Raw genomic sequence first — 12,274 nt, forward strand, 5'->3', positions numbered from 1 at the left:
AAATGGAAGACGAAATTGGAGTTGCAGTTGGAGCTCGACATGGTAGACCAGCGATGATGGAAGTACAATGTTGGAGTTGAAATGAAGAAAAAAAACCTTAAGAATAAATTTCAAAAAAATAAACAAGGTACAAAGAAAAGGAAGAAGGCACAGAAGATCAACGATTGAGACAATTTCGACGGGGCAACCGTCGGGATCGTAACAACAGAGGCAATGTAGGGGTGGGAATGGCTAGCAGAGGCAGTGGAGGTGGGAGGTGGCGAAGGCGGAGGAAACTCTAGAGTGAAGAGAGAGAAATTAGGATTAGGTTTTTAATTTAGAGGAAAGTGAACGATGGGGAGCAAAAGTTTGTTATATATAAGACTTTGTGTTGGCCAAGATTGACACAAACATGGAAACACACTTCACGTCGATTGTGACCGATGCAAAACGATACGAACAAACATTTCGTGTCGGTTATCACCGATGCAAACTGACATACTTAGCATAAGCTTAAGCCTACGAAAGGCGAAGCAACTTTACTCCCATTGGCCAGCCGACAAAATAACTTCATTTCTTTTAGTGTCAACTAGGTCGACGCAAATCTGTGATTTTATTATTATTATTATTATTTCACTTTCTCTTAGTGTCTTCCATGCATCGGCTGACCCATGCAACATCTTTTTTGCGTCAACTTTTCCTAGGTTTGATCGACACAATTCACATCCACTCTTGGCCGACGCAAATTTTACGCAGCTAATACCCAATTTTCTTGTAGTGATAGTACAACTGTGTGACCTTCTTCAAATAAGAGAAATAGAAAAGAGTAGGTTGCACATTATATCCACCAAAAAGCCAACAAAGAATATACCCCAATATATAAGTTTGATAAGGGTCTCACAACTACAACATGCATATTTAACTACAAAAGAAAAATATCAAAGACTAAGAACATAATATCTGAAACAATGATGCAAAAAAGTAGCCCCATTCCCAAAATATATAGGCAATTAAATTATAATTCTACAAAGTATTTGTAAGTAGTTTCCCAAGCTCAAGATTTCTTTCTTTCCTTTTGTTCTTACGGGGCCTAGAAACAAAAAACTCATTATTCTCCGGATCTGTCGGCTTCACGGTCTTCTAATTTGGGTTTGGGATTTCGGCTACATTATTCACTGTACTACAAGAAAATCATGAAATAGAAATCAATTTTTAGAGACAAAAAATAATTAGTTGCTATAGTGACTAAATTAGAAATCATTTTAGATATTAAAAAAATTTTGATTTCTAAATTAATTTCTATTATTGTTAAATGGTTTCTAAATTGGTGTCTAAGTTTTCACCTAAACCAACATGAAAGTTTTCATAGTCTGGGTTTATGATTATTGAAAATTATATTGTTTCTATGAGTCAAGATATTCCACATTGTAACTTCAAACCCTTGCATGGAGGGTCATGAGTACCCATAAGTCAGAATTTTTTAAAAGAGAGATCAACTAGTACAATTTGCCATCTATGCCAGTAACATGATGATATTGTTCCACATTTATTCTTTACCTATCAGATATCAGAATTTGGAACACAAGTTGTAATTGGGTAGGAATTCAATCTGCCCAACACAATAAGCTTATGAGTCACTTCCGATAATTTCACATTTTTCAAATAAGTCAAAATCAAAACTTGGTGCGGAAGAGACTATGGATTGCAACAATTTAGAGTATATATAAGAATAAAGTAGATGTGGAATAATTACTTCATATGGCTAATAAATTGCCTGCTATCAACTTTTCCTATACATACTGATTTTTATGCCCAACTCAATGCCTTAAAACAATTACGCATTCAGCAGGTAGTTAGGTGGGAAGGAGTTCTTATAGCTTAAGCCCTCTTATATAATGTTGGGAAGGGCTGATGCACATTGGTTCATGCAAGGAACATGATCTAATGGAAAGATAAGAGAGTATAAACATTATGGATACCAGAAACAAGGAAGTGCTTCAGAGATAAACAAAATATAAGGATCCAATATTCAATCCTTAGTGCTTGTTCCAGAGGTCCATACAAAATGAGAGTTGTTGTCTTCTTGATAGTGAAATCAACACACTTTCTTTGGCTAATTCGGACTATTCTAAACCAACTCAAGGACAAAATATGGTCCACTCTATCTTGTTACATAATAGTCAAAGGAAATGTTGGAATTGTGGATAAAGAACTTGAATTTAATCAAGTTGATAGAGAAAGAGAATGGGATGAACAAATTGGTTATGGCAATTTTGTGTCATGCAAGAACAATGGTGTTCTGTATTACTGGTTAGACATACAACTCATCATCAAAATCTCTCAACACAACTCCTCCAATATCGTCACAGAACCTATAAGTTTGGTTCATGTATATGTGAGTTGTTGTTTCACTGGTAGTGAATGCAACAATTTTTTAGGCTAATTTGGATTATTCTGAATTAACTGAGATCAAGACAGGAAACATGTAATTGGAGAAAACAATTTTTTTGTTCTGATAATAGTTTAAAGGACCAACCGCATCCTATTTTTTACATGGGTTGAAATACCCTTTTTGTATTTCTTATTAATTTTATTTTTTTACTAATAAAAAAATTTTATAAATTTTTTTATAAAAAAATAATAATTAAAAGGAGCACTGTGAAACCTAAATTCTAAACCCGTCTTCACAAATATAATCTAAAAAAAACTTTAACAAACACAAAAATCTAAACTACTATGGCTCTTACTTTGTGAAGATACATAAGACTATTATGCAGACCCAAAATCTAGCTTTGCATAAAAAAAATATGCATAAAGTATTCATTAAATCTGCACCATAAATTATGCCGCTAGTATTCAACAGATTTTGCACCACTAAAGCAGTAGTGATGCAGCAATTCTGCATCAACTTTAAGCATAAACCAGAGTGCAAAAACTTTTACAAGTGACTTCAAATTTACCCATCAATTATTAACTACTGGATGAACGAAAGGAAAAAAAAAAACTTGGTTTGTTTCCCCAAATCCTAATCATGCATTCATGAGTTGAGCTTTATTGTTTGGCATTAGATATATGAAGGGTTAACATAGCTTTGAGGATAACTAAGAAGCCAATCATTTCCATCAATGTAGGAAATATCCATGTAGGAGTTTGCTTCGTTATCCCTGAGTTGCTTAGCATAAGAGACTCTAGATTCATAATTTGCTCCAGGTCCATGGCAACGGTACTCCCCAAAGAACACGCTCCTGTGTCAATGAAAAACAGATATAGTGAATGATTGTTGAAAGTTAAGAGATAAAAAGTATAAGAAGGAGAAGAGATACACACTGGTCTCTAGAGGGATCTCTCCAATCATTCCATCCTTCAGGGGCTATGACATCAGACATGTATGTTGTTGAGAAGATGACAGTGGCATAGGGTCCCCAAGCTCTTCCAAGCCACACTCTTCCACTCCCAACAATGCTACAATTCACAAAGGAGAACCCACTTTCTTCATCCATCGATTTCCTCCCTTGAGCGGTGATCGACCCGCTAATCTCATCCTTCTCTTCTTTTGCTACACAGTTTATGGTACAATCCTGCATGTTTACTGTCGCAACTTAATTCCTGTGTTTTTCTAAATTATATTTACTCATTGAGTTTTCCCAATGATACTACCACTCAAGAGTGTGTGTGGGTGTAAAATAAACAAAAATCATATTTAAATTTAATTTAAATAATAATGTATATGCACATGTGTGCCAAAGTTAGGAGCTCACTTAAAGCGAAATATATTAATTATTTAAAATAATGTGTATTTAGGAAAAAAAAGACAAAGTATAATAACTGAATTGAAAATGCATAAAATAAATTTTAAGTTAATATACATTAATTATTATAATCTTAATGATTAATTTCATTTAACAATTATATCTATATATGTTTCTTTATAAATGGTGTACCTCTTATTAGATAGAGCTAAAAAAGTTCCAATATTTACGGGCACATAAATATAAGGTAAATAATCAATAAATAAGATATTGATGAATATATTTTAGTGTTCATGAGACATTTTTCCATTTAATTTTGGTATATTTTTAAAAGCGTAATGTTCTAGGAATAAAACTTTAGACCACTTAAATCATACTTGTTAACGTTATGTCACGACATTATATACATAAAAAAAAATTAAATTAACTATGTGAGGGTATGTATACAAATTTTAGGAGTCAAAACATGAGTTTAAACTTGTGAATCAACACCACTTACTTACTTATGGTTGAGTTGAGTTCATTTGAAAAAATATAACTTTTTCAAAATGTGAGTAATTGATAATGATATTTTATAATTTTTTATTAAAGTTTTTTATTATTTTTAATTATGTAGGTTAACAGTATTTTTCTTAAGACTATAACTATATATGTTGAATAGTGTTTGAAGTTTGAAAGCTTGTTTATCCGATTATAAAGGTTGATACTAGCTTATTATCTTTATAATATCATTTTCAAATTGTGATTAATATTGTTAAAAGATTTCAAATCCACTATATTAGATATAAGGATATTAAGAGTCTATTATAGTAAGAGTTTGTTGGATTTATTAAGTTATCTGATATTGGATCATTATCGGATCATCCATAATATATAGTTCACACACGAGTTGACAGTGTCAACGTGAAGAGATGTATTGGAGTCCACACCAACTAGAAATAAGAACATTTTCTTTATAAGTCAATTTTATAATGTTAAATTAGGTTTAAAATCTATTTCTTAATAAATATTAAATAAAATAGATTAATATTTTGATTGATTATAAAGAAATGAATCAGTCAATACACATAAATATGTAAAATAACTTCAGAGAATTCTTAAGTGAACCGTCTAATAACTAGTCAAGTCTAATTACAAAAAATATATTTAAAAAAATAAAAGTTGAATAAGTTGATTTGTTAGTTGAACCAATGGTGAACCAACTCATATGAACATCCAAATATTAATGATTTTATGTTTTACAATATATGGTTTAGTATATGTTTTTAGTAAGATGAATTTTAGTTTTAACTCTTAATAAACTATTACTTTTATCTTTATAAAATTTAAAAGTTTTGAAAGAAATTTATATTATTATTTAATAATATGTAAAAATACGATGTTACTATAAAGTAGTTGTTAAAGTAATATTTTCAAATGTATCATGTGAAATACAAAATAGTAAACCAAAACGTTAAAAACATTGAAAAAATGGAAATGAAGTTTTTATTTTTATAAAGATTAAAAATATATTTAATTGTATGACATCTTTTTCTCACTAAATTATATAATAAAATATTAACATTACTTAACGGATGTGTTTATGGTGAATAGGAAGAATCCAAAACCTTAAGCAATGTCATGTTTTTGGTATTGAATTGCGATAGACAAGACAAACTTTAAAGTGAAGAAAGTTATTTTTATTACCTCATAAAGGGATCTGGCATTTCCAAATATGAAATCAATGGATCCTTGGATTAAGCATTCTTTAAAGTAATGTCTTCCACCATCATCATTCAATGTATCCTGCGCACCATAAAATCCACATCCATAGAAAGCTGCTTTATCACCGGTAACTCTCAGTGCCACTGCTTGTGCCCCAACCACTCCTGGTGACGGTGGTGGAGCCGTGTTCTTTTCAGAGAATCAGAATGTAAAAATTTCAGAAGTCACATGGCCATGATATCCATAACCATGCAGAAACACAGGAAGTTGAACAAAGAAAGTAACATATTAAACTGCATGCATGCATGCTTGATTACCTTAAAGCTGATGTTGTAAGCAGTGAACATAGAAGCAAAGATGGCAAATGAGTAGCTGTATGAAGTTCCGCCGGTGGAATTGGCGGTGTCGTTCCATTCAACGATTGTATTCAGATACCCTTGACCTTGAATTATTAAGTTTGTTTTGTTGCCTTGCACAACTACCTTCTCCCTGTGATTTGTAAGAACTTATCAAAATTATACTAATTAATTACAAATTATCCTATGTATTTGAATTTTTGAAATACTTACTAAAATATTCAGCATTATCAATACTACTACTACATATATAATAAAGTAAAAATAAATTATATAATGTAAAGTAATTAATTTTTTTATTAACAAGAATAATTAAATAAAAGAGAACACTTGAAGTGTTCTAATTCGTATACAAAATCAGACTTTAATTAAAAGTCAACCAACAAAAACAATAAAAAAAATATGTGATTACTTAAAAACCTCATACAAATCATTTTTTAAGTTTTTCGGTTTACGTACCCAATTTCTCATTATACCACTGAATCATACCAGAAAATTCAAATAAAAAAAATAAACAAAACACAAAAACTACAATATTTATTTGGATTACCACCCAATAGAGCAATTAATTAGCATTTGTATGCTGAATTTGAACTCACTTCAAGGACAAATCAATTCATTTTCATTTAAGAAAACTGCACATGTTTTTTCTCCTTCCAACGATGTTCACAGAGATAGAAACCTCTTGGGTCGCAGGAAAGTGGACGAGAAATTGAGAAATCTCCTTTTAATTTCAAAATAACATTAATTGATTTAAATATTTTTCTAGATAGGCTAAATGCTTGAGGTTTTTGTTTTCAAGGATTTTGGTTATAATGCAAAATATTTTTCTAAAAAAGGGATCGAAGTATAATAACAAAAACGCTATAATTATATATAGCCAGACACGTCTGGTGATGTTCTACAACTTTGACTTTCATTCTTAACATGTTCACTGCATTATCCATAAATAATCTTACACCTATTTTTACTAGTTTTGTTCCTAGAGGCAAGATTTGTATAAATAATCCGTACTTTAATAATTTTTCTTTTTGACAACTTAACAACAATTAATTATTATAATTAATTTTTTTATTCTTTAAGAACCTTTGTATGCTAACTCAACGGATTTTAATGACTGATTCTTGTAAAAGTGGAACCTTATAAAGAAGAATGAATATAGAAGTTGGTGGAGTTACTGTTATAGTGATGTGATAGAGTAATTCAATTTTCTCCACCTAATAATTTAACTTTTTGGGGTAGTAAGTTCATGACATGGAATAAGCACCTTTAGGACCAAGTCATCTAAAATTTGATCCTTTACAGCCTCCATTCTTACCAAAATTATTTTTTTAACACGACAACCTTTGAATGATTTACCCTTCAGTCTCAGAAGACTCTTGCATGTAAGAGAGTTTCTCAGATGCAATACAAAATCATTCATTTGGTTTTTAGACACACATGATTAACTTGAACTACGTGTTTAGTTTAACAAATGAAAGCAAAAGTAAAATGGAGGTGATGAGGCAGAAAGGATGAATAAAAAGTGAGAGACAACAACCTGTATGTACCAGAATCGATTATGATAAGGGTGGTATCAGAGCTAGATTCAGGAACAGCATCAACAGCTTTTTGAACGCTACTGAAGTTAGCACAGCCCTTCAAATCAACCGTGAAAACAAGACTCACGTTATAGTGTTGAATAAGCCTGGAATCCCACTTGGCCCCGTCACATTTTTCCTTATGTCTTCCCCGGTGATGATGATGATGGTGACGATGTCTCCTCCTAGCTATACTTGTTATCAGAGATACCAAGTCTTGAGCGCCACTAAGCTTTATAATCTTGCTAAATATACCAAGCTGGAAACTGAAACTATCTTGAGGACTAATGGCCGTGTTATTGCTCGGGGAAGGTGAAGTGGAATAAAGAACAAATGAGATATAAAAGAGAAAAATCACAAAGCCAGAAAGCCAGAAGAGGTTTCTGTTGAATCCCATCATTTAGCTTTATGAAATGGTTAGTATATTTGTCTTAATGAGGTAAATAAGGGTTTGGGGTGGAGGGGAGTGAGTGAGAAATGCTTTTATTATGTGCATGTGAAAAGGGTGTGGCAGTGATGGTTGATTGGAGTGGGAGGTAAGAAATATTGGTATGAAGTTGTGTCATGTCTAGTTAGGCGTGTAGAGATTACTATGGAGAAAATAGATGGTATGGCAAAGATACTCAGTAATAGAGATTGGAAGATGGACACGCCAAGTAACTGAACAAAGATTGAAAATGAAAAAATGAAGTTGAGGATCAAAAAATAAATGCAGGTCCATACTTCGAATTGAATCTGTTGCAATCACCCCTCTTGTACTTGTGTCTTGTATTACTTGTTAATTAATACTTGGCTCGGAGAAATTCCGGGTCATTACCATTTTTTTAAATGTAGATCATAGTTTTTATAAAATCTTAAGATTTGGACAATAAAAAATTACTCAAGATGTATCAAATAGATGATGTGTACTGGTTTGATATAAAAAAAGTAAAACTAAAACGAACTAAAAAAATGTCATGATTGATTATTGATAATCCGACAGGGAGGCACCATTTTATGCAGCATATTTGTCCCCTTGAAACTTACTATCTGATTGCAGGTCCTTCTGTAGTTGGTAAGCTGCAACACAAGGATGAAAATTATTCTTTTTTTAAAATGGTGTTGTGATATTAATGCAAATCGTTGAATTATCTGCCACGGTAACCTAGATAAAGCTAACCTTAAAAAATATAAAAAAGAAGAATATACCTGATCTTGTTTGATCTTGCTAAACACAAATTTATCCGTGCATATGGATTCTGCCTCTTCTGCAGCTGGCAGAACAAGGTTCTTCACATTCAAAAAAGCGAGCAGCCTCTCGATGCAGGAGAAGAGTGTTTGGAAGTAGCCCTGCTTGGATCAAACCAATGTAATTATAATTGATGCACTACAATGACAGCCATAAGTGACCGTAATATACACGAATCAGTCGAAATTCTGCAGTGCAACTAGAGGGAGTTCAGCAATATCTGTGCCAAATATTCGAAGCGTGCCAGCAGATACCACAGATGAACTTCAACATATTAAAAACAGCAAGTACTGTTAAGTATTAAATAAATAAAGCTAAATACAGAAAACCACTTCTGACTTGACTATTAGTAATGCACAATACATTCCTCCAAACTCCTGATCACGCACATTCCTCCTGTATGTGAGTGATACATTAATTGAGACAGAAAAAAAGAAAGAAGATAAAGGAAAAATGAGACAAAAAAAATGGTTTAAAAGGAGTTTCTGACCCATATAAAGCATGGCTGGAATAAGGTTACGCCCACTAGATGCATCAACTATTGGATTAAAGCATTCCTGAAACAAGCTGGGGAAATCTCGTCTCAATCCAATTAATTCATGTAGTAAATGACGAAAGTGGTTCCCCAAGGGATAAAACACAAAAGTGACACCAAATAGACTGAAATTGTAACACATTTCACTAAAGCAATACCCTATACAAAGCTCATACAGATAGAGTACAAAAATATGTACAAAACTTGTATACAAGTCAAAATGAAGGAAGTAGGGTTCGAAGATTTTTTTTTTTCAGGTTGTCTCAGTCCCCCTCCCCCCCTATACCCCTAATGGCTTCTTGAGTTGCATGGTGGGAAGCTGGATCATCCGATGACACTACTACATAAGATCATGCAACCCCCCCAATCACACCAGAACAAGCTTTTCAGGCTGATCAAAATTACTTGGAGCATGAAAACTTTGCAATCTCACAAGGAAGATTGCAATTTTTACTGCTGTGGGCATGATAAAACAAGAGGGGAAGACATAACAGAAATCAATAGCGAAAACCTTACCCCACTAGGTCTACGACAAAAATCAGATAAAAAAATTCACAAATCACCAGTGGTGATTGCACAGTGATGACCACTCTGTCAAACAATACATGAGATTCAATGCATCACAGGGACACCATGTGAGACACCATTGTAGTGCAACAGCAATAGAGATGTTAAATCCAATGATGGTATAATTTGTTCAATGCTTTCGTAAAAATGGTTTATATATTGTATAATCAGTTTTAAATCACAGATGACATCACATAATTCAATTACAAACTGCATCAGGTTGTGATTGCAGACCAATCGGTGCACAACTAAAACCTTGCATATATTTTATCCAATTACTGCCAAATCACAAGCTACAACCAGATAACGGTGTAAGGGGAAGCTCAACTGAGAAAAGAAAGGACAACAACAAAACATATGGAAAATGTTCCAGGGGGTAAATATCCAAAGCAGCTTCATCACTTATTAGGGAACAAACAAGGAAAATTACCTATATTAAATCAAGGAGAACAAACGATAATTATCAATAAATTGAGAAGGGTAAGCAGAACTTACATGAAAGATTGAAACAGCCTCCAAAAGCAATGGTCTAGTTTCAGGAGAAGTAATTTTGCCATTAATTTACATCGATATCATTGATGGGTTCTAATCCTTTTTCTCCTTGCTTCTCCTTTATAACACCCAAAAGAGATTCTGGAAGTCTCTCAGCCCCCCTAACCAAGAGGTTCTCCAAAGTACAATGTATTTGTGTGCAATCATTGCAACAAAGCCAATTACCTTCTGGCAATTCCTGAAATTAATTTTACACATTATGCTTAACAGACGAAGGAGAAGTTGCTGACAAAAGTAATATTATATGAAGACAAAAACTGTATACCTTCAAATATGTCATCCTGTGATCCCGCAAACAGCGAACGTGATATTCCTTTTCACACTGCAGCAAAAGCGAGAGGGGAAACAAAAGCTAGCTGAATAAAACTAAGAAATAGATACTTCATACTTGCACCAATGTTTACAAAGTCCTTGTAAATGACACAAAATCAAAATTGGATCAGAATGCATATCTGGTCGCAGAGTAATATTGTTCGTGGACCAAAGCCAGATCTTCAGAAATCAACACCCCTACATGTACAAAATTCTCTTTATATTGCCTAGCTCAGTGCAATCATGAATATACAATATTGCTTTTCATTAACTTGGCTATTGGAGCATATCCACATGGCAACAATTGCCATTTTTTGGTAGAACGTTAGATAACAGCTAAGTCTATAAAAGGGCTTCTAATCTTTACTGTGAATTTGTTGCCTGCATAAAGCACACCCACTAACCTCAGCTTCAATGTCTTCGACTATGCGAATGCATCTATTGGTAATCTGTTTAATAGGATCAGCTCCTTCAACTCTTCCAGCTGCAACGGCATTGACATTGTGCGCCGCGAACTTTTCTCTCTATGTTTTTGCAAAATTGACAGTACCAGTCACCACTCGGAATACTAGACATAGATGCGCATTCTGTGCGTTTTCAAAGATAGGACCATAACACTTGCTTAGAAGATGACTATCTCACAATTTACCCAACAAAGCAAATATTCTTCATGCTGCTTTCATTCAGTAAATATTGAAAAAAAAAATTAAGGCATCTAAAACAAAAGTTTCAGCTATTTCTATATGAAATAAAAATTAATACAATTTGAAAGATATCTAAAAATATAATAGTTCATGTACAACTTTACTAAAACAATCCCATCCATCAAATATATACAAAATAAGTTCAACAGGGAATATTCTGCTAACTCGTAAGCTTTTAGATTACAAATCTAGTATAACAATTGTGAACGAGGCATTTACCCAAGAAGGAAAAGAATATAAATACGGGAAAAAAGAATCTCTAGTTCCTCAACTGTTGTTATATTTGGAAAAAGAGGTATAGAAGGCACGAGCTGGATTACAAAAGGTGTTTTACATTGTAGGTAACCTATGGATGAATTATTATCCGGATCTTCATGGTCACTTAAAGCCTTCTATACTCAAAGAACCTAACGTATTAGCATCTTAGGCAGAGGTTTTGAACTCGGTTTGTCATCGACTCAGTCAAGCTACTGGGTGAACAAGTAATTAAATGACATATCAATAAGCACAAACAAGTGCCTACTAACTTATCACGGAGTATGACTAACATATGGTGGGAAAAAATCCAAAGTTTTGAAATCCAATTCATAATCATCCAAATCCATATTTTTGGATTTTCAGTTCAATCCATTTAATTAGGTTTGGATTATATATAGATTGAATACATTTTTGGATTATTCAAAATGGATTTTTTTGTTAGATTTTGAGTTGGCCCAGGCCCAAGTTGAGTCGAGTCAACTCGAGCCAGGTCGAGCTAAATCAACTCAAGTCCAAGTCTAGCTTAGTCGACCTGGGTCCGGATCGAGCCCATGTCGAGCCGAGTCGGCCTAGACATAGGTCGAGTTGAGTTCGCTCGAACCCAAGTAGAGACAAGTCGGCTCATGCCCAAGTTGAGCCAACCCGGGTGGAGTCGAGTCAACGCGTGCCAAGGTCAAGCCTAGTCGGCCCAGACCCAAGTTAACCCAAGTCAACTCAAGCCAAGTTCAAACTAAGTCAATTTAAGCCCAC

At 33.4% G+C, this 12,274-nt stretch overlaps 1 protein-coding gene and 1 long non-coding RNA gene across 3 annotated transcripts; both read right to left on the minus strand.

The window, feature by feature from the left end:
* Window positions 1–2,780: 2,780 nt before the first annotated feature.
* LOC137814503 (probable pectinesterase 15) lies at window positions 2,781–8,985 on the minus strand. Of its 2 annotated transcripts, none has more exons than XM_068617282.1 (6): window positions 8,557–8,985; window positions 7,329–8,028; window positions 5,750–5,921; window positions 5,415–5,513; window positions 3,307–3,557; window positions 2,781–3,224 (listed from the first exon to the last, which is right to left on the minus strand). In XM_068617282.1, exons 2-6 carry the CDS (start codon window positions 7,766–7,768, stop codon window positions 3,044–3,046), a joined length of 1,143 nt encoding a protein of 380 aa, XP_068473383.1. In that variant the 5' UTR covers window positions 7,769–8,028; window positions 8,557–8,985; the 3' UTR covers window positions 2,781–3,043. The 2 variants fall into 2 exon arrangements, with proteins under 2 accessions (XP_068473383.1, XP_068473382.1); XM_068617281.1 differs by having other exon boundaries at window positions 5,415–5,621.
* Window positions 8,986–9,021: 36 nt separating this feature from the next.
* On the minus strand, window positions 9,022–10,760 carry LOC137814504 (uncharacterized). The gene is made up of 3 exons (XR_011081650.1): window positions 10,516–10,760; window positions 10,194–10,428; window positions 9,022–9,153 (listed from the first exon to the last, which is right to left on the minus strand). It is a non-coding gene; the product is annotated as an uncharacterized lncRNA (long non-coding RNA).
* Between the last annotated feature and the right edge of the window lie 1,514 nt (window positions 10,761–12,274).

The sequence above is a fragment of the Phaseolus vulgaris genome, chromosome 1 (genome assembly GCF_000499845.2).
Source record: "Phaseolus vulgaris cultivar G19833 chromosome 1, P. vulgaris v2.0, whole genome shotgun sequence".
NCBI classification, from domain to species: Eukaryota; Viridiplantae; Streptophyta; class Magnoliopsida; order Fabales; family Fabaceae; genus Phaseolus; species Phaseolus vulgaris.